This window comes from Culicoides brevitarsis, chromosome 3, assembly GCF_036172545.1.
Source record: "Culicoides brevitarsis isolate CSIRO-B50_1 chromosome 3, AGI_CSIRO_Cbre_v1, whole genome shotgun sequence".
In the NCBI taxonomy this organism is placed as follows: Eukaryota; Metazoa; Arthropoda; class Insecta; order Diptera; family Ceratopogonidae; genus Culicoides; species Culicoides brevitarsis.
The window spans coordinates 14,045,555-14,068,881 of record NC_087087.1 but is presented as its reverse complement, the minus strand read 5'-3'; the positions used below and the strand labels follow the sequence as shown (position 1 = coordinate 14,068,881).

Genomic DNA, 23,327 nt, shown 5'->3' with positions numbered 1-23,327 from the left:
TCAATTTATGCAAATGTGTCTCTCTTTCTCTCTTGTCTTCTGATATCTCACTCAATTTGCCGACGATTGTTGTACACGTGTGACACAAATAAAGCGTAATAAAATAAATATTTGATTCACGACCGAAATCTGGGCTCTACTACATTTTACACCTTTTTTCTATCACTCACATCAGGTAGACTTACATAACGTCCCATACCTCCTCGTACGAAGCAAGTGATTTTTTTCTCATGATCAAGTTCAAGGTTAGTCTTTGATATAAATTTTGTTTGAATTTCCAGTTTTTTTTTCGTCGAGAGTGCGAATGAATGAAACTCAATACATTTTCGATCATCATCATCATGAATGAATTTCTAGCGGAAAAGGTGTGGGCCAAATGTGTTGCACTTGTCGCATATTTTACGCATAAATTAGGATTTTTTGATACTCGCCAGAGATAAATTTAAAGTGTTATTTTTACGAGGTGGTCTGACACGAGTTCTTTATTGGATTATGAGACACATTTTTAATGGATTAAAGAGATATTAAATTCTTTAATATTCAAAAAAAAAAATGTAGAACTTTTTGTGAGGTCTAAAATTCGTTAATTTTCAATTTAATTTATCGAATTTTCATGGGAAATTTTTTTTTCAGAATTTTCTTTGACGATTTTAAAACCAAAATTTATTAAATTTATTTTTTTCCAGAGCATTAAATTTTATTTTCTGATTATAAAACAACCATAAAATATATTATTAAAAAAAAAATAATTTTATTTTAAATGTTTTTTAAAAATTTAATTTTTTTTTAATCTAAGGCCGCTTTAAATGAAAATCAAAAATAAAGTCCAAAATTTTTGAAAATAAAAAAAAAATTGAAATACTTATTTTCATACAAAATGACAAAATTTTAGCAATTTTCGTTGATCAACATTTTTGTTGTTTTTTAACTATCTTCTTTGAAATTTTTAAATTAAAAATTGATTTTAGATCATTTTAAGTAAAAAATTGAAAAATTAAAATTTCATAAAAAATAACTGTCAAAAAAATTTGAAAAAGAAAAATTCAGTAATTTTATGAAAAATATTTTTAGAGAAGAAAATTCAAAAATTAGAAAAAAACAACAAAAATTAGAGCAGTTGATAATTTTTTATAATTTTTATTGAAAATGTCTTGAAAAATTATAAAAATACACCAAAAACGATCAATTTTTATAAAATTTTTAACTTTTTTTTTTATTTTGCCCCATTGGATTTTTGACTTTTAAAATGGGGCATCGGACTTTATTTTTGATTTTCATTTGTAGCGGCCTAAAGTTCAAAAAAAAAATAAAATTTAGTAGGCAATATTTTTTTCTTAAAATTAAAAATAAATTGTTAAAAAAAGTTAAAAATTTAATTTTTTTTACTATTTTTACTTTTAGAACGAGAATTTATCAAAAAGATAATGAAAATACCAATTTTGACAGTAAATTTCCAATCATATTTAAATTCATTATGAAAATCATAAAAAATCAAAATTTAACCCTTAAGTTGAAGCTTTTGTTCTGGATGCCAAAATAAATCAAATTCTCAAAATTAAAAAATTTTTGTACAAAAATATTAAAAATTTTTTGAAATTCTATGGAAATTTATCTTTCTTCGAAATTCAAATTTTATTTAAGAAAGTTAAATAGTTTTAAAATTGAGTAAAATTATAAAAAAAATTAAACTTACATTTAAGTGAAAAAATAAATCAAAAAACTTTAATCAATTTTGCTTCGAAAATTTTTTATAAAAAATTTAATTTTTTTTGATATTTTGCCAAACTTTGACTTGAGATTATGTCAAAATAGCTTTATTAAGAAAAAATAATAAAATTTTTGTTTTTTTGCTAAATATTTTTTTAACTATTTAGCAAATTTCAACTTACTTTAGCTTTTTGACGCCAAATCATCAAAGATAAAAATCAATTGTCAAATTTTTCCTCAGAATTAATAAAAATTCAAATAAATGGCTCACGTTTCGTTCTACAAGCTGCTTTTATTGACACGATAATGTCTTTGCAAATGGATTTTGAATATTCTTCTTCAATTTTTTTTTTATTTTAACAGCAGTAGCTAATTTCATCTGAATTCAAAAAATCATAAAAAGTAATTTCTAATACTCGAGTTTATTTTTTTTTCTATCTTATCTTATAAAAATACAATCGTAAAAGTACACAGCCTTACACTTTAAAACACTTAGATCCTAACATTAATTCACTAATAATAATAAGAGGAACAAAGTCCGTTGTAATACCTTGAGTAATAGAGACCAAATCTGGCGCAATTTGGCGTTCCAATTTCGTATGGTCCGACGCCATAATGATTTCCCGTTGGCCCATAATTGCAAACGTAATATCGCGTATAACTGCCGCCTGGGGTCAAGTAATAAGTATATCCGCATCCGATCCGGGTAGTTGTGCCCCAGGCAATTTGCGTGTAATGCCCATTGAGGGAAGTCAAGGGCCAATCTAGCCACCGATAAATCGAGTATTCGCCAAACCATTTGTCGATGATGTATTTCCAGTTGCCATGCGGCGTGTCACTGCTCCAAATTCGAGCGATATTTTCGCCAACGTAGAAACGCGAGATATGGCGATATGGGTTGTGGTAATATTCGCAACCGTTGGCATGACGCTGAGCAACGTTAGCTAGCTCGTCGTCCCAAACGAGAACTTGCATGTTGGCAGCTTGTGGTTGATTGTAGATCTGCCCGAGAGCGAGTTTTTGTCGAAGACGATTGTGGTAGTCGAGGATGAACTGTTTGTCGCTTGGGGATACTCCATAATCTAAAGGGTAAGTTTTTTTTAGTTTTAATAATTTTTTTTTATTTTTTTAACACTCACTTAAAATATTGCATCCGACTGTTAAGCCAATAATGGATGAAATCACAAATATTAGAATATTAACTTTCATTTTTTTGTTTTTTTTTTTATTTTAAAGTCTCTTTTTCAACTTAAATTTTTCAATTTTTTCTCTTTTAATTCATTTTTTTAATCCAAAAAAATTTTTTTAGTCTCTAAAACTTTTATTTTTTTTTTAATAAAAACGCCTTCCAAATCCAAAATTTCACTCAAGAATAACTTCCTAAGCGATATGCTCTCTCACTTTTATACAATTCTTCAAACTAAAACATATATCTGTGTTGGTTGTCAACATACTACCTACATCTATGTTGTACCTTCCTATGCTGAAGAAGGCTCCGAAAATGTCTGTGTAGCTAAGCCATAACAAAAACTAAACCAGTTTCGGCCTCTTTTCTTTTTTTTCCTCTCATTTTCAAAAAAAAAAAACGACACAAAAAACGGAAAAAATCGTACCGAAAGTCGGAAATCGACGTGCATGAATCACGAAGCGGGGAAGAGATAAAACTACTCAAAGCTACAAAAAAAAGGTGTAAAGGTACCTAAAATTGTATGAAATATTGATAAATATATTCGTTTTATTTGTGGATTAATATCGCGCCAAAGAAAGAAGCGCACACAGGTGTTCTTCGTTTTCTTTGAACATTATTAAAATTAAAAAAGAATATAAAATTTTTGAGTTTTTTGTCAATGTGTGATACAGAGGAGAAAAAACGAAAATTAAATCAAAGGTAGCGAATAAAAAGGGCGAATTCGGTATTTATCAAGAAGACATTAATCTTTGGAGAAAGAGTAATGTCAGCAATTAATTTGGATTTAGTTGGAATACAAAAGGGATTTTATGGAGTGGTAACATTTCGCCGTCACTGGATTTTGTGAGTTTTTTTTTTCGAAAATTGAACCGTTTATGGTAGAAGTTAGAAGTTTTTTTTTGTATTTGCTTCGGTACCAGCTCAGTCAAAAATTAGCATTCAATAAGAAGAGACATAGAGGCGTCATAAAAATTGGTAAGAAGATCATCTGAATCAAGTAGAATATTTTTTAATAAATTTTTTAAAAACAGTTTTATTAAATAATTTAATTATTTTAATAAAACTTAATATTTTTTTTTGTTTTTAATTAATTTTCAATATTTAGCTTTTCTTTTCTTTTTCAGGAGAATTAAACAAAATCTCAAAACCAAAAACTTGATAAACAAAATTTTTAAGAAAAACCTGCTATTTAAAAATGCTTAGATGGGTCAAAATAAATCAGAACACTAAACAACATACTATAAGAAACTAATACTATAAGACTGGTGAGAAATATTATTCATGATACCGAACATGCCCATAGACAATTGATACAAATAGAATTGAAAACACATGGCTGAGAAGCAAAGCTGAACTTAAATATCTGCCCATCATTTAATTGAATCTATGAACAAAATCGATGAACCAAAGTTTGTGAACTGTAACGTCCTGAAATAGCCTAACTGACAATAATTATCAATCTGTCAAAGTGTCTTCCGCTAGAAAGCGGCGGCTGTAAAAGCACCGTTCTCTAGCGGACTCGTCCTCTTTTGATCTTCACTATTCAAACGAACAACAGGCGTTTTACTCTTTCTTCGACATAACATGAACTTAAAGCTCAAATATGAGAACTTCTCACTATATTTCGATGCACCAAACATATTCAAATAATGGCTTCATATGACAATGATAAACGAAAGTAGTCAATTCAATTCACCCTTACCCTAAACAAAAATTAAATTGGTAGAATACTCAGTACTATTTTTTACATATTCGGCTTGATCTCCCAGAAACAACTATTCTTAACTTATCTTTAATAAAATTTATTTTAATTTTCAGAAATCATATGTAAAGATTTCAAAAAAGAATTATTTAAGGAAAATTTATTTGTTTTTATATTCTTTTATCAATTTTTCAATTTTTTTTCATATTTGAATTTCGTTTCAAGAAATTTTTCAAAGAAGAACTTATAATACACACCATGCTCGGTAACAACACGAGCAAATACAAAAATGCTAGAATTAGTAAAAAATTTACACCTCACACGAGGAATTAAGCGACACATGTGCCGTCCATAAAAAATTAAGTTTTATCTGATAACTTTTTTTGGTAAAAGTTTGTCCAAAATATCTATTAATTGACGAATTTTTAAACAGTTGCTACAAGCTGATACGATCAAATGTAAAAAAAGTTGCAAAATTTACATAAGTTTTCTATTAAAAAAAAAAATTACAACTTAAAACTCATTTCGAGACAGTTTGGCGACGCATCGTATCATCGAAATTTTCCTGTAAACCTGAATTTTCAACGAAACAATTCGCCGTCAAACTGTCTGCGTCTTCATTTCGTGTTGTGACTCACAAACATTGTTGCCAATAATAATTTATCCAGCATAACAGCACGAGAATTTTTCTTGTCTTTCTTTATTAACGATAAAAAATGACCAAAATACGAAACAAAAAAAATATACGAACCACAACAAACATGCCCATAAATTTAAGTCATTCGTTCATTGGTCCTTGCTTATGCTCATTCTATACCACACGCTTACTAATTGATTAAATATTCTTTCGAAACATTTTTATTTTAATTTTTTTGTATGTTCTAAAAAAAAAAAATTAAACAAAAAATGAATCTTCTCCAGGCAACAAGTGAAAAACACGAGAAAAAGATAAAATTAAATACAAAATCAGAACTGCTACTTTCGAAGTTTTCGATCTTGATCTACATAATTAACATATTCGATACATTAGCATGCCACCACTGAGTCTGCGAGAGATTTTTTACTTTATTGGCAATAAATAACCAAAAATATTGTTTATACGAAAGAATTTGAATGTTCTGAATGAAATTTGCATATTTTGTTAGATACATGGTTAGATGAACAAAACACGTGTGAGATATTAAATTTGCATCGTTTAATTTAGATTTTTAGGTGTTTTGAATGAATGGGTGAGTGACTTTTAGATAGAAATAAATAATTTCTTTAAAATTTAAAATAAATTTAAAAAATTTAAATAAAATTAAAAATAATTAAATTAAATTAATAAATAAATTAATTTTAATTAAAATTATTTCATATAGAAATTTGTTTATTTTTGAATCTGTTAAAAAGAAAATTAGAAAAAAAAATTATAAATAAAATTTAATTATTTTTCAATGAAATAATTGTTAAGACAGGGTTTTATCTCAAAATTTTAAGAGAATAAATCTGACGACGAATCGAAATGAAATAGAGTTAATAAAAGAAAAGTTGATTGCATACTTAACGGCTTAAAAATAATTATTCAGAAAATTTTACTTGATAATCGGAATGAAATTCGTAAAAATTAAAAAAAAAATAATTTTTTAACTTGCTTAAATAATTTTACAATTTTTAAGATAAAAAAAAATAATAAAATAAAATAAATAAAAAAATAAAAATGAATAAAATAAAATAAAATAAAATATTATTAAAAAATTATAAAATAAAATAAAATAAAATAAAATAAAATAAAATAAAATAAAATAAAATAAAATAAAATAAAATAAAATAAAATAAAATAAAATAAAATAAAATAAAATAAAATAAAATAAAATTTTCGCACTTTCTAGAAATAAAACGAATAAATTAAATTAAAGTCAAATAAAATAATTTTTTCAATAAACTCCCACACTAAAAAACTTTCGAGAACAAAAAAAATCAACATGCTGTCACCTGTTGTCCAATCTACCAAACCACACGCGAATTACCGCAAATATCTCTTTTTTCCCTTGAACTGTCAAAATTATTTCCCTGATTAATCAATCGCCACTGAAATTTCGTTTAAACTCCAATTCGACACAACGAAAATGATTGATGCAAATCTCCTGCATATCATTAAATCTTTACAAGAATTTCAACTTTTATCTGTCACAAAATAAATTAATTTTACGATCAGAACCATTATTGAGTCATCAAAATTTATTCAAGAAGCCATCGAAAAAAAAAATGTGAATGGATTTCTAGAAAAAAAAATTAGAATGGGAAAAAAACTAATTTTTTGACATAAGGTCATCAACTTCCACAATAAAAGTTCTTCGTGTCTGGTTCATTTCCTGATTGAATTCGAAGAAATTGGTTGGTTAATGGCAAAAAATGGGGGAAGATTTCGCAAAACTTATATAACCAATCAACAAAATGCGTAAAATGAAGCGGAAATTGCAAAACTCGTGAGAAAAATTCGCGCGAATCGGAAGAAAACACTCAAATTTAATTTCTGTTTAATATTTTTCTTTCATACATTTTTTTTATTTTTCCTCACATTTGCAAAGTGATTGAATCTTTTGCGAATCACTCACTAATATATGACTTTTTCGTTTACACAAGATCCATTAATACATTTAAAGCTAATCTTCATTAATTGCTAATATCTTTTTTTAAAATTAATATAAAATTTGGGTTCGATATATTTTATTTACTACTAAAATTAAATATTATTTATTTTTTTAAAAAGAGAAGATTTTTTTTTCGTGATGAAATGAGAAAAAAAGAAAAGAAAATTGTCTCTTATTTGGTGGTGAAAATTTTTTCGATTTTTTTTTTACTGAGTAAGTCCATAAAGTAATTTTGACAGGAATTTTTTGAATTTATTTTTTTTTTTTAAATTAAAAAAATATATTTTTTTAGAAAATAAAAATTTGAATAATTTTAAAATAAAACTCTTAAATAAAATTAGTTTTTTAATTATTTAAATTAAATATTTTTTTGAAAAATTTAGAAATTAATTTAAAAATTCATTCAAGTTGTTTATTTATTTAAATGAATTTATAAATAATTTTTAAACAAAATTATTTTTTTTTAATTGAAAAATTAAAAATTTAAATTATTTAATTTTTTTTTTAATTAAGAAATTAATTTAAAAATATTTTTTAATTATTTAAATGAATTAATAATTAAAAAAATTTAGAAATTCATTCAAAAATTTATAAAAATTTTTAAAAAATTATTTAGAATTTTTTTTTCAATAAATTCATAATTAATTTTTAAATAAAATATTTTTAAAAAATTAATTAATTAAATTAAAGATTTTAAAAAAATTTATAAAAATATTTTTAATTAGATAAAAAATTTTTTAAATAATTCATTGTCATTTTCGAAATTATTATTTATTTAATTAATTGAATTTTACTTTAGAAAAAAAAAATATAATTTTTAATAGAAAGGTCGAAATTTTTTTATGGACTTAAACTTCTTAACTAACTAACGAGACAGAGAGAGGTAAAAACTATATATAAAAAATATCTATTTACTTGCTACTCTAACATTAGTCGGGATTATTTTAATTAATTTAATTATTTTTTTTTAATTGGAAAAAACCTTTTCTTTTCTTTTTTCCAGGCATTGATACAGCGTTGATCACCTCCAGGGTGTAGTTCAGTTATATCATTAAAAATCGTATTTCTCTGTTTCTCTATAAGCGCTATGTCAGTTTAAATACTAGTTCAACAAAATATTATTGTAGATATGCTAATAATATAAAAAATATAATAATAATAAAAAACAAACAATCAACTACTTTGTTGGTATGCGTGCGTGTGTCTGATGTAGAAGAAAAAAAATTGTCTACTACAACTAATTTACAATACTGAAAAAATTATTTTTTTTTTTGTCTTTTTAGAGAGCATCGAGTGTGTCACCTAAAAAAATAATTCGGAATATCATATCAGATGTGAATGGACAATTTTTCTTCCTCCATCCTACACATAGTCCTTAAGCAGGTCCTTGAATAGTAGATCCCATCGATAGCCAGCCAATGCCTTATTTAGATTGGTGAGTGCTGCTTGCGCAGGTTTCGGTACAATGGATTGCCGCTCATCGGCTGTCGCGCTATAAGAGGTGCTGTAAATCCGTGTTCCGTGCTGCTCCTGCGGATGCTGTTGCTGCTGCTGGCGGCTATTAATCGGAAGACGACCATCTCCAGACTGGTAACCTATATTTTGCCTGTATGGAGAAGATGTACTTGGTCTTGATGATGGTGTTCTCAGCTGATTGAATTTATTATTATTATACTGATTATGAGTGTTACTAACCGAACTTGAACCCGGCCGCGAATAACGTGAGTCATAGGGGCTGTACACGTAGGGCTTGCCGTCAATTGTGTTCTCGTAGTCATCGATGCGACACAGTCCCGGGTAGTCCTTCGAGGTGTGCATGCCGTAGCCCGTGCATTTTGGATATCCTGGCTGGTACGGAAGGCGACCTGCGACGTTGCCACTGTGCGGAAGAAAGAAAAAAAATGTTAAAAATTGTATTTTATAAAAATTTTACTGAAATTTTGATATTATAAAATTAAACATTTTTTTAAATTGGGAAAAATTTATTTTTTTTTTAATTATGAAGCTTTTAATTAATTATTTAAAATTTATTTTTTTTTTAAATTTTTTATTTTTGTAAATTAAATTTTAAAATTTTAAATAGTTTTAAAATTATTTATAGTTATTTTTGATTATTCAACTTTTTTATTTAAATTTACAAAATTTAAAAAAAAATTAAATAATTTTTTTAAAAAAATCATTTAATTCAATAAAGAAATTTAAATAAAATTAACAAAATAATTTAAAAATAAAAAAAAAATATTTTAATATATTTAATTTAATTAATTTATATGAATTTTTCTTTTTTGAATTAAATTTATTTTTTTAATTCATTTAATTAATATTTAATAATTTTGGAAAAAATTAATATAATTTAAAATAATTTTTTTTTATAAATTAAAATAAATTATTATTTATTTAAAAAAATAAATAAATATTAATTAAAAATTTAATTAATTAAAAATATTAAAAAAAAAGTTGAAAAAATTATTATTAATAAAAAATTATTTTTAAAATTTTCATTTTGAAAATTTTCATCAAAATTCAAATAATTTAATGACTTAAAAAAACTCTAATAATTTTTAAATAATAAAAATAAAAATAAATAATTTTAAATAAAAAAAATATTTTTAGATTTTTTTGAAACTTTTAAATTAAATTTAAGAAAACTTCAAATTTTAATATAAAATTATTTTTAAATTAAAAAAAATAAATATATAAAAAAATACTTACGCTGGTCCATAATTGCAAACGTACAACTTGTTGTAACGTCCCTGGGCACGATAGTATGAGAAGCCACAACCAACTAGGTTTGTTCCGGCCCAAATCATCTGTAAAAGATAAACGAAAGAAAAAAGTCATTTAATCGTTCATTCAATAGAAAGCGAATAGAAAGAAAATTGTTTATGTCCACGTTCACAAAATCTCTATTTAATTAGTTTTCCACTTATTTTGCTCTATTCACTTTTTTTTTTGCTCTCATTTATTTTTTTCTTGTCTTCTATTTATTTACCGAAGCAAGCCATTAAATAATCAGAAAAAAAGCATTTAAGAGAAAAAATAAGAAAAAAGGAGAAAACTCCATGAATGGTAAATAAAATTTTGTTTATGATTTTATTTTTTTTTTCAGAAAATCCGGGAGATTCTTTTCTTTTGTCCAAAGATTAAAAGAAAACATTCTTTTTACCTTAAATCTTTCAGGACAAAAAAATCTCGACAAAAACATTAATTTTTTTCTGACCCACAAAAAAATAAACGGTTTATGTCGCATTTAAGCGATAAAGAAAGTCATACAAAAGAAGGAAGGAAAAAATCTATTCAAAGCTTTTTTTCGTTGAAAAAGAGATAAAAAAAAAAGTGACAACTCACCTGTGAATAATGCCCGGTACGAACAGTCCATCCTTGACCCCAGGTATAGATGTTCACTTCGTTGAACCATTTTCTGACGCGTCCCGGAAAATCGCCCTCTTGCAAAGGAGCACTACTCCAGATAATCGCCAGATTTTGTCCAATTGAGAAACGATCTGGAATTAAAAAAAAAATATTTTAAAAAAATTATAAAAAAAACCTTGTTTTAAGGTGACTTAAACAACAAACAATTAACGTAAATCATACATAATTTTCGACGATTTGCGAAAAAATAAAATAAAAAGAATTATTTTAAATCGCTTTTCATGCTGTGCGTGCGCTTGATCATTTAAAAAATTTTTTTTTTTTCAAAAATTAAATATATGTTTATGTCTAATTGCCATAAATTAACTGCGAGGGGGTCTCGTTTAAATTTTTTGTCTTAATTACCATCATAATTTATTTGCTTCGAGCTTTCTCGATTTTTTTAATTTTTTTTTTCAATTTTAATTTCAGGAACTGAATGAATCAATCGAGCAAATTCAATTCAATTCATTCAAATGTCAGGCACGTGCCTGCCCACAAGTTACTAGGATTTACATTTTTATTTTATAATAAATATGATATTGACCATGAAAAAAAAAATTTTAATGTTGTTAACTTGTTATTGATTCATTATTCATTATTACACATGTAAAGAGCGACTAAAGCAAATAAATCACGTGATATCGATGAGAAATCAATTATTTTTTCAATCAGGGAAGAAAAGTTACCAAGGGTGATGAGTAACTTTCTATGATAATTTTGAGTTTTTGCGTCAACCTTCGAATTTATTTAGAAATAAAATAATATTGCAATTTAAATACAATCGCGAATTCCGGGCTGACATGATTTTGTATTTTTTAGCCTGAGGCAGAAATTTGAACTTCCTGTGGTTTGAAAAAAAAATTTTTTTTAAAGGTTCGTGACAGATTTGATAATTCGAGAAGAATTTAGTTTTAATTAATTATGAAATAAAATTTGTTATAATATTTCAAGCCGATTTTTATTTTCTATATTTTTTTTCTTAATTTTATCAAAAAAGGGTGAAAATAAATAATGAAAAATAATAAATAATGAAATAATAAATAATGAAAATAAAAATTAATTTTCTTAATAAATAAGAAAACAAAATTAAATTATTTTTTTTAAAATTATTTGTTTAAAAATTATTAATTCATATTTATAATAATTTTGAATTTAATTAATTTCGTTTTTAATTTAATTAATATTATTATTTTTTTATAAATTAAAAAAAAATATTTTTTTAGTTTATTTAATTAATGAACTTTAATTTATTTTTTTTTAATTGTAGAAAAATTTAAATAAATTGTTGAAAACTGCTGTTTTTAATTATTTTCTTTATTTTAATTTTTTTTTTAATTTAAAATAATTTTTAATAAATAAATACTTGTTAAGAAAGTCGAGATTTTTAAAAAATATTAAAAATTTTATTTTATAATATTAAAGATTTTTTTAAATTTAAAAAATTCATAATTAATTTATTATAAATAAATTTAATTTTAATTAAAAATCTAATTTAAATATTAATTTAGATTTTTATTAAAATCATTCAGAATAAAATTTGTTTTTTTGTTAAATTGGGTTGAATAAAAATATTTATTTTTTTTATTTATAAATTTTTTATTTATCTAATTGGAAAAAAATTAATTTAAATAATTTAAATAAAAATATAAATTAATTTTTTTATTAAAATTAAATTTCTTAAGAATAAATTAATTACGAATTTATTAAATTTAATTAAATATCCATTATTTTTAAATTTTTTTATAAATTTTGACTCTTTTGACAAGTTTTCATTTATTAAAAAATTCTTTGAATTTTTAAAATAAAAATTCAATTCTGATTTTTTTTACATTAAAAAACATAAATTAAAGTTCATTAAATTTTTAATATTTTTAATAAAATTTAACTTTCTTGAAAATTTTTTATTTATTGAAAAATTCTTTAGATTTTTAAAATATTTTTTTTATTAATTAGTATAAAGTATAAAAATTTGGTAAATAATTATTTTAATTTAAAATCAATAGAATAGAATTTTTATTTTTTTTTTTAAATCATCGTTTCACCCTACAAATTTCAACGGAACGTTTATTTGTTTGTTTGTTGTATTCAGTCACCAAATAAAATTTGATTTACATAATTAATTTATTTATTTGTTTTTCATTTATCGCCGCTACACGTATGCCGTTCGTGTGAAAACATTTTCATAACTTTGAATTTTTTGTGTGTGCACAAAACGCACGATTGGCTGTTTATTAACGCAAACAATAAAAAGCTAACGAACCAATATATCCCAATTTAAAAAATTAATCCGCAAAAATAATGCAGCAGAACTTACCATCGAATCGATTGGGGTCGTGTTCATAAATGCACTGACTAGCCCATTGTTGAGCTCTGCGTGCAAGATTTTCGTCCCATTCCATCTCTTGCATGTTTGAGGCGCCCGGCTGTCCCGAAACTTGTCCCATTGCCACTTGTTGTCGCAGCATATTGTGTTCCCGCAGAATTTCATATTTTTCCTCCTCGCTTAAGCCGTCCGCTGAAACAAAAAAAAAAATTGAATGACCATGAAACGAAGAATGATTTATTGTTAATGCGTGCAGCATCGAGGCAGAGACGAGCTGGTTTCGGCAAATGTCGCTTATCACAAAAGAATCGAGTGTCTCGTGTGATGTTCTAACAGATGTTCTTGTTATCGTCGCGCAAAACCATTCAAGGCTCTTCTCATCAACTCAACTCGTTCACATTCAACTCGCACGAAAAAAGTCAAGTTTTTATCGATTGACGACAGTCGAAAAACAAAAAAAAAAAAAGTTCTATATCGTCTCGCTTGTGTCAAGTAAAGTAGCATGGAGACTGGAGATGGCTCCTCTCATCTGACAATATGCAAATTTTTCTTTTATTTTTTATGTTTTTAATTTTTTTTCCATTTTTTTTTTTCTTTATTTATTATTATTATTTATATTTTTTTTTTGGAGAAGAAGAAGCAAAAAAAAAATTATACATAAAAGTCAAATCCATTCAACTCGAGTCACACATACATTAACATCTCATTATCGTTAACTAAGCAAGCACCGCTTGATATCAATTCTAATGACAGGGGAGTGTTTTGTGATCATGACCTGACCCGCACCAAAAATTCGCAATTTTTTTTTAATATTTTTTTTTTGCAAAAAAATAAAAATAGATAATCCAGTGAAATTTTTATAAATAATTTTTTTCTAATAAATCATAGGGAACTGCCCCTTGTTGTCACACTAAATTATGTAAACTAAAATTTTCAAAAATTAACGTTAAATTTTTTTTATTTATTTTTTTGGCAGCAAAAAAATATCCAAAAACGATCGTTTAGCGAATATCAAAATGCAAATAAAAAAATCGGTCGTAAAATAAATTGAGATTAAATTTATTGATTACGTCTTTTAGCATTACATTTGCATAACATGTTCTATTTCACTTGGGTTTTACGTGTGAGAACTAGCTGGATTTTTTCGAAATTTTTTATTTTTTTTATTATTATTAGTTTTTTGTTGACGTACGTTTTTTTTTAAAAAAAGGTGCGAATATTTTTTTAAAATATTTTTTGAATTATTTATTAATTATTTTTTTAAATAAATATTTAATATTTAATTAAAAAATTTAATTAAGTAAAATTCTTAAGAATTTTTAATTCTTTTAATTAATTTATTAAAATTTTAATTTAATTTTAATAAATTTATAATTATTTTTTTTTCTTTTGCGAATTTAAAAAAATATTTTTAAATATTTATTTTTTTAAATTATTCTTTAAATAAATTTATTTAAAATTAAATTATTATTAATTTATAATTTTTTTTAATTTTTAATTTTTTTTCCGTTTTGCGAATAAATAAAAAAAATATTTTTATTTATTTATTAATCGATTTTTAAATAAATATTTAAACTTCAATTAAAACCTTGACTTAAGAATTTTTTATTTATTTATTTAATAAATTTATAAAGAGAAAAAAAAACTTAAAACATTTATCAATATTTATTCTGATTATTACAAATAACCTGTCATCAAGTGTTCTCTCTGTCATGCCATTCTCATGTAATAAACGCACTTATTCAATATTCATACACTCGCCAGCCAGTAGTTCATGTCAGATAATTATTATTAAATTTTTTTCTGTTCGATTTTTTTCAACATGTCTTGTTTTTCGCAAAGTTGTCGCAAAGAAAAGAAAAAAATGATAAAATAATAATAAAAAGACGCGTTGGAGACACTTACATATTAATTGACCATTTCGGCATCCGGCAATCGATACGATGCAAGTACCGATCAGCACAAGTCCAAATAATAATTTTTTATGCGTCGTTTTTGACATTTTGATCACGCGTTTTGCAGACAATTCGACGTCGACAGGGTGAGAGACAAGAAAATTATATATCGTGCACAAAAATCGTTGTGCAAGAGAAAAAAAAAATTTTTTTATATAAGTTAATCAATCAACTGCACTAATTGAACTTGATGATAAAAAAAAGAGTCCTTCAGCGACTTTTTTTTTACTCTTCACTTTTATCAGTTTTTTATTGCACTTGCGTTTAATTTTTTTTTTTCGTTTTCTCCGCTGCTGTCTTTAATGACTTTATTTAACTTTTAATTTTATGAACTTCTGCGTCTATTTTTTATAAATTACTGAATTGGGACACTCTTTGGCGGCGATTTTTTTTTTGTAAATTAATTTAAGTTGGCGGAATAATTTGTTAGCGCCAGATTTTTGTTAATAATTTGTTAGAATTTTTTTTTAAATTTTAATTTATTGTAAAACACTTTTTATGTCACCACAAAAATTTTATTTCACTTTTTTAATTTAATACTTTTCAATTTTTTAATTGCAATTTAAAAATATTTTTTTCTGTGAAATTTTTGTCAACTTTTTCTACTTTTTTATATTTAAGAGAGAGAGAGCCAATCTTAATAAGCAGACATATCGGCGACAAATGGTATTGCAAAATCTTACGCCGTTGTTTATATAAGTTTTTTTGTTCGCTTTTTTAACCGTGATCCAGCAATCGTACAGGTTTTATCAATTAATATATAACTCTGCGGTGTATATATGCCAAAACGACAAGCGATGCTGTATAAAAGAGTGTAAAATAAATTGTACACACGCAGATGATCGCATGTCACATATGTATATAGAGGTAGCGATCGGTAGGCAGGTATATGAGCATTTTTATTTTTATTGAGATCGATATATGTGAAGCGATCGGCTGATGATCTCCATACGCACCTCTTTTTTGTCGCGTTATGTACGTTAAAAAGTGGATAATTTTTCTGTGTTAGTCATAATAATAAAATATATTTTGAAAAAAAAATACAAATGCTCACCCAAAAAAGAATGACAAACGGTAAAGAATGATTTTTGGATTAAAAAAAAAGAAAATGTTCTGAAATTGCTTTCTTGGAGTATGCGGATAAGATTTACAAGGGCTCGGTAGCCGTGTTTCAATAATGTTGTTACATGGTAAGGGTTTAATGAATGTACTGCGATACGCAATAAAACAATAAACGTTTAAGGACTTTTGGTAAGGAAAATTTTCAAAGGACTTGAGCGTATTTTATGATATGTTTTAACAAAAAACCAAAAACTACAGAATGATTAGAGAATTATCAATAAAAAAGCTTAAAAGTTAAAGAAATTAATGGCTTTATCGCGGATCCTAAAATCTAATGTGAAATATATAATATCAATAAAATAAATGGTAAGTATCAATGTAAGTTATATCAAAAAAGTCGAAGATAGTTAAAATACCAATTTTAGCTTGTGTAAGAATTTTGATAAAATAACTTCTGTTGTTTAAATTGTTTTGATAGTAAGTCATTGTTGATATTTAACTGATTTTTCCTCAGTAACAGCAACAGCATAATTTTCTGCAACTCATTGAGTTTTTGAAACTAGTCTCATTAATTGTTCTCACTTGATCTCCCTTTGTTTGACTTTCATATGAACAGCGTCATGCATTATTTTCATTTAGACTGGCTGATATACGTTAAGAATTATAATTTGATGTCGATGAATTGTTAGAGTAAAAAGTGTATGAAATATTTTATAACTAATTTCAACTTCCTTTGATATATTGTCCATCATTATGATTCCCATAGTTATAGCAATGATCAAAAGTTTCCTTTAATTTTCTTTTAACACTTTTCAGACAATTGATATATAGCAAAAAAATATTCTCTGTAACATCATGGTTTTAGGACTTTATTTTTAAAAGCCGGAGGTTGCTTGAAAACCGGTCAGGCTTCTTCAGTGAGGATGTTTCTAATCTGCATTCTCAGCTTATGGTTTCTTAAAATTCCGCCTTGTGAATTGCACCTATTGTTCATTATCCTTTGATATATTTTAACCTAAAATAGTTTATGATTAAAATTTAATATAATGATAAATATTTAAAAGTAACTTACCCATTATTATGACTTCGAGTTTTCGTTTTGAGCTTCAATCCCAAAAAATTACTTCTTAAATTTTTGTCTTTTAACCTCTTGTCAATTTCCAAAATTAAACAGACAGACCAAAAATTTCAACCTTGAACGAAATTTTTCAAAAAATACAAAAACCAAAGTAAGTAAAAAAGCAAAGGAACGAACAAAAGATAAAATATAGTGCCTAGTTGTCCAGTTCAGTAAAGTACTTACACACTGATGATGATGTTCACCTTACCCATAAAAGGCACAAAATGGTAATAATGATTAACAATAAAATCGCAATTATTCTCCCTAAATTGCATGTAATTGTGATAATATTTTTTTTTTACATCTCCAGCCAGAGTGCAATTAAAGGTGTGTTGTACGCTTTTTTTAATTGTTCCCTCTACATAAATACACTTTTACCCTGTCGAGTGCACTTTCAATGCATTTATTAATGAATGAACATCAATTTAAATGAATTACCATACAGATTATTTATTTCCACAGATGTTCCAAAAAAATCTCTCAAAAATTAATTTACACCGCAAAATTCCAAGAAAAAATAACACATGCCCTGTCAGTGCTGTGCTTAAGAGTTGATAAGAAACCAGTTTTGCCTGAAAAAAAAATGAATATTCCATTTCTCTCGTTTTTTTTTCGTTAAATATTATTTTTTGGTCTTTCAAATATATGCAAAGAAGCTTAAAAAGTTTATATGTTTGTCGTCGACTCTTTTTTATTTTTTGAGATGGTCGTATTTTCTGTAAAAATCAGCAAATTCGACGTGCTGATGGACACTTGAGTGAAAATAAAACATATTTTTTTGCGTAAAATTCAAATTTATGTCAATAAATGTATCAATAATAAGGGGATTATATAAAATTAACAATTTTCACACTTTGGCAAATTCAGAATTGCAAAAAAAATAACAGGTAAAGGGTTAACAGCCGATCGATAAAAAAAATCGATAATGGACTAAAAGAAGAGAAAAAGAAACAAAAAAAAAGATAAAAACTAGAAATCCAACCAATAAAATTTCCTTAAAAGCTATTACTTTTTAGGTCATCGCCGATTTTTATCCATCACTTAAGCTCTGTGGGAACAAAATTACGTGCCGAAATGTGTTTTTTTTTTTGCACAAAGTATAACAGCGTTATCGTACCTAGGTCAGTTTTGACATGAAATATTGTCACCTTATATGGAGGTTATTAGACGATAAGCGCGCGAGACGTGCCTCTTAATGTCAACCGATAAATCACGATAAATTCTTCGGATATTCTAGATGAGTCTGAAAATTACACAGAATTTTATCGTCAGAATTGTGCCTGGCACGATCAGTTTTTTTTTGCTTTTTTTGGATCAAAACAAAATAATGCAAAAAGAGAGAGAGAAGAAGCGGAGAGAAAATACATGTTTTCATCGAAAAAAAAAATAAAAACAAAATATAATAAATTAAAATGAATATTTTTAATGACCGCCTGATTAACAGCAAAAAATATGTTGAAAAAATTCGATTTACTTTCAAAGTTGATCAAAAATACATTTAGTGTCTTAGGTCTCGAAAGTACGATTTTGGTGAAGATTTTTTTAAAAATTTTATTTTTATAAAAAGAGATCAACGAAGATTATCGCTTTTGCGATATTGAAAGAAATGTAATATTATCAAAAAAAGATAATATTAAGAAAAGTTGAATGACTTTTATTTTTGAAGAAAAAAAAATATTTTTCCATGACGCAAGTAAATAAATTGATTTTATTTGGTAATTTCAGTAATGAAATCAATTTATTTTTATTGCAAACACAAAACTCAAAAAATTTAGTAGAAAGGAACATTTTTTACCTACCTGCATAGAAATTGTGATTCATCCGTTGTTAGTGACGCTGATCCTCTAATTTTTTCCAAAAACACATTTTTTGTTGCTAAGCCATAAAAGCTGAATAATCTGACTGCGTTTTGTTGATCATTTTTTTTTATTATTTTTAAAGAAATATGACGTTACCTTTTTTCTTCTTCTTTTTTTTCAGAAAATCGCAGCTTCCCGGTATCAAGAAATCGACGTAAGTAACGGTAATAAATCAATAAAAAAATGTGATGTCAGGGTTCGCGCACGTTTCAGTTCCTGTTAATTGCCAAAATAAAAAAAGACCAAAGTGAAAAAATCAATTTACGGGAATTATGTCAGTTTTTTTATTGATATATCGCCCAAATTGATCGGATTTACGTCAATCGCGCGCGCGCCTGCTCATCCCAACTCTCACCTTTATGAGGTTGGTTCACATGTGAGTCACTCACAAAATGAAGAAGACATGATGATGATGACAATAAAACATGAACGCACATAAATTTGTTACGAGAAACAAAGCAAAAAAAAAGTATCAAGAGTAACACTTAATATATAATTTACAACTTTCAATAAAATATAACAACAATTCACGCCAAACGACAAAGAGGAGAGATAATATAGCGATCATGTAGGTATGACTCATTTTCCACACAGTTTTTTTTTTGCTTCTTCTCAGCAAGTTTCAAGATTTAAGACCTACATCACACGTTTTCGTATTGATCGCTGGATCGCGAAGAAAGGCCATCGACTCGAATCCAAATTGTCTAATTTATTCCTGTTCCGTTTTCGCTTCGCGCAGAGATCGCGAACAAAAAGCGCGAACGGAACGAGATTCAAGTAAAAATCAAAATATTTATATATTTCACCAATCAATTAAAATAAATTAATATTTTGATTTGATTTGTTCAATAAAATGCAATGGTATATGTTGAGATGTGTGTGTCTGTATAAAATCTGATTAAAAATTTATAATATGTTAATTATTTTATTAAATAAGGCAACATTATGATACGAAATCAACAATAATAGCGCACATAAAGTGGAGCAGGAAATTTTTGTTTGTTATTGAAGCGGCGCAGTAGGCAGGTAAGTTGGATTCTTAAAAAAATTTTTTTGATTTTTATTTTATTATTTTCAGATAAAAATTCAGATATTTTCTTTGAATATAAGCTGATGAAATAATCTTTGAAATTTGGTAAGATTTTTAAGTTAAAAACATCTTTAAATAAAATAAATCTTTTTAAACCCATAAAAATTTTTATGTAAGCTTTTATCTTTATTTTTTTTAAATATTTGTCTTTTAGTCTCTTTTAGTGCATTGGATAACTTAAGAAGATTTTTTCACAAAATAGAACTGCGATAATGATTACTTACCCAAACTGGCTTATAAGGACACTACGACCAAAAACATGAAAAATAAAGTACAGATGAACCAAGCAAGTTGAAAAAGAAAGCTCCAAGAGATTATGATATGTTTAGAAGAACTTAATATGATCACACTAGTATCTTTAAAGGATGCAAACATTTTTCAGATGAACTTAAACTAGAGGAACTTTATAACAGATTGTACAATCATGAAAAATAATTCATTGTGACCACAAATGATAAACCAAGTTGTTGCTAACTGGATGTTTTTCTTCACTAAATATGGATCTATCCGAAACTTTCATGAAGTCACGACATTAGCGATAGTGGGACAGACTATTACATTTGCCTTTTGTATCTAAAACAGAAATTCTTCAAAACTTAAGGGAAAATAATCATACTCCTGTTAAACACTATACACGAGATGAGGCACATAGAGCTTTTTATGACAAAACACATTTACTAAGACCTTTAAGCTCTTCATGTACTACTCTTGATGAATATATATTGTGTGTTCTCATGAATTACAAGATGCCATTAGACAAATAATTGTTCTTGAGTATGGGCAAAAATTTACTAATAATGATGAACCTGCACAGAAGATGAAGAAATTCATGGTGATATCAGACGATATCGTGATCGACCATAAAAAATGTGAAAAACTTTAAGAACACGCTGAAAGACTATGTCAAATCGAAATTCAGATCAAAATATGAACCAGAAAAAATTAAATGAAGTTAGATGCGAACATAAAATATCATCGAAAGATGGAGCACCAAACATCAAAAATGATAGCCAAGCTGTTTCCAAAGGTCTCATATAGCTTTTATTAGTCTTTAAACTCTAACAATATATTGAGGATCATGAATTTTGAATGATTTTTTATCAAAGATCAACGAAAATGAACAAATTCCGATCATGACCTAAGTAAATAAGAAACGACATAGAAATCCCAAACATCATCTAAAAATGAAACTACATTTAAAAAGAAAAAGATCATCGTAAAATTTGTGACAATAGTTAATGTTAAATTTAACAAAGATATAAAAATGTTACAACATTGATAAAAACTTGAATTAGCAAAAACTTACAATTCCATCTCTAAGCATTCCTGCCTAACCTCATTTCAAATTTATTAATTAATTTGTTACAATTGTAAATACTCGCCCTCTGTATATCGCGGCGTAAATACCTGTGTCTCTTCTTGTTCCACAAATACACTAAAAAAATCGCTCTTCATAGATTTATTAATATTGGGTGCAAGTTAACCGCTGGTATCTGTCAGATTTACATACCAAGGGTAAAAAAATACCTGTGTAACATGGCTATACAATATTTTAATTCGCGCAATCGATAAATTGAATTAAATTCATTATGTGTGCCCCTCACGTGCGTGCGTGTATTTGCATTTGTGCACATGTGTGAATATAATTTATGATATACAATTTTTTTCTGCTTCTTTTTCGTATTATCTTACCTATATCCATAGCGTATGTTCCATTTCTTTTTAATAAGAAATAAAAAAAAATATATGAATATATATCTCGGTAAGCAAATACAACAACTGAATAAGAAAATATAAAAAAAAATAAGTGAATTTAATCCACTCGGTCAGTGGTGAAGAAGGTAATAAAAAGAAGAAATATGTTTGCGGATAATTCATGTCTTTTTATTAATAATAAAAAATCGGTGGAATTTGATAAATTAAATAACGATAATAAAATAAAGAAGGATAAAAAAAAAGTTCATGCAAATTTTATATGACAATTATAACAAGCGAAGCGCATGTACTTGCACATAAGTGCACTCAATTGGATTCGGGGGACGCGCTTTTAATATCGGAAGATTAATGATTTATTATTAATATAAAAGAAACGAAATAAAAGGAGAAAAAAAAATAATTTAAAAATCATGTTGTGCTTATCATGTCTGTCTTGTTGCTATCGTAAGCTGCGACGTGCCGCTGCGGTGTAAGTGCATAAAATAACAATAAAAGCCGAGAAAAATTCGATTAAAGTATATCAATAAAATCATATGCTGCACTGTGTGTCCATGTTATTATCATTTATTCGCTTCTGACATTGTAAAATTTTCTGTTTGTTGTTGCACTTATTTAAACAATGTAACAGCTTGCTTCGCCATTTCTTTAATGTCGAGTAACATTATTTTTATTATACACTTTTTTTTCTTCATATATATTTAATATATATATTAATAATAATAAAGAAGAAAGAAAAAAAAACGTGCTGCGATAGTTTCAAAAAAAATCGTAATTTTCCCATCAAAAATTTCTTCCTTTGCCACTTCCGATTAACCATTGACCTTGAACGAGAGACAATTAATATTGACCTTCGGTGCGTTCAAACTTGGCTTGATTCACCTTATTATAATTTATATTATTATTAAAGAAATATATATATATAGTACAGAAAGAGCGCCGAACATATTTAATATTATGTGTAACAGTCAGCCCAACAAGTCATATGTACTTAGCAAGTAGCGCGCTACAAAGTTGCATTTCTTCTTTTCTTGTTCACTCCAATCAGTGCATAAAAAATTTCTGGAACAACCAATTATATACCAATTCAACTGAACAACAACAACGAAAATTATCATAAATATCTTTTAATTATTCAATCTTATGTTTCTTTTTGATTTCTGGCGGCTCGAATCATATGTTGGGTCTTTAATTATAACATTACATACGAAATGTCGATAATTATTTAAGGCACAACGTAACCAGGGACATTGCGCGATTTAAAGTGGATTTAAAGGTTTGTTTAATTGGACTAATTTAGCATTTTTGCTCGGAGGCATTAATTCTTGGGGCATTTCAAGGAAAAACTGGTACAAGGTTGCATCAATGCATGCACGGAATGTCATTTGTTTATGTAATGAAAGTTTATAAGTCTTCCTCAATTAGCATTAACAATGGAATTTTTTATATTTCTTTGATTTAAAAAGGATCTTTGGTGGTCTGATTTTTGATTGATTTAAAGTAAAAAGTAATCAGGTAAGATTTTTTTTGATATTAATTAAACGTTTAAGAAAATATTTT

General features: G+C 26.2%; 2 protein-coding genes across 3 annotated transcripts; both read right to left on the bottom strand.

Annotated features, from left to right (window-relative positions):
• Positions 1-2,220: 2,220 nt before the first annotated feature.
• Positions 2,221-2,916, bottom strand: LOC134835226 (venom allergen 5-like). The gene is made up of 2 exons (XM_063850095.1): positions 2,847-2,916; positions 2,221-2,789 (listed from the first exon to the last, which is right to left on the bottom strand). Exons 1-2 carry the CDS (start codon positions 2,914-2,916, stop codon positions 2,221-2,223), a joined length of 639 nt encoding a protein of 212 aa, XP_063706165.1.
• A 5,067-nt stretch (positions 2,917-7,983) lies between these two features.
• LOC134833296 (venom allergen 5-like) lies at positions 7,984-15,529 on the bottom strand. 2 transcript variants are annotated; one of them, XM_063847570.1, is made up of 6 exons: positions 14,874-15,529; positions 12,960-13,160; positions 10,580-10,734; positions 9,944-10,041; positions 8,927-9,110; positions 8,656-8,837 (listed from the first exon to the last, which is right to left on the bottom strand). In XM_063847570.1, exons 1-6 carry the CDS (start codon positions 14,968-14,970, stop codon positions 8,793-8,795), a joined length of 780 nt encoding a protein of 259 aa, XP_063703640.1. In that variant the 5' UTR covers positions 14,971-15,529; the 3' UTR covers positions 8,656-8,792. The 2 variants fall into 2 exon arrangements, with proteins under 2 accessions (XP_063703639.1, XP_063703640.1); XM_063847569.1 differs by having other exon boundaries at positions 7,984-9,110.
• Between the last annotated feature and the right edge of the window lie 7,798 nt (positions 15,530-23,327).

Excerpts from the sequence above, each read along its gene's own strand:
- LOC134835226 (XM_063850095.1), bottom strand. The coding sequence starts at position 2,916 with ATGAAAGTTAATATTCTAATATTTGTGATTTCATCCATTATTGGCTTA. Across the intron at positions 2,790-2,846 it reads AGTCGGATGCAATATTTTAA|ATTATGGAGTATCCCCAAGC; the intron begins GTGAGTGTTAAA and ends CTTACCCTTTAG.
- LOC134833296 (XM_063847569.1), bottom strand. The coding sequence starts at position 14,970 with ATGTCAAAAACGACGCATAAAAAATTATTATTTGGACTTGTGCTGATC. Across the intron at positions 13,161-14,873 it reads CCGAAATGGTCAATTAATAT|CGGACGGCTTAAGCGAGGAG; the intron begins GTAAGTGTCTCC and ends TTTTTGTTTCAG. Across the intron at positions 9,111-9,943 it reads GTTTGCAATTATGGACCAGC|TGGCAACGTCGCAGGTCGCC; the intron begins GTAAGTATTTTT and ends TCTTCCGCACAG.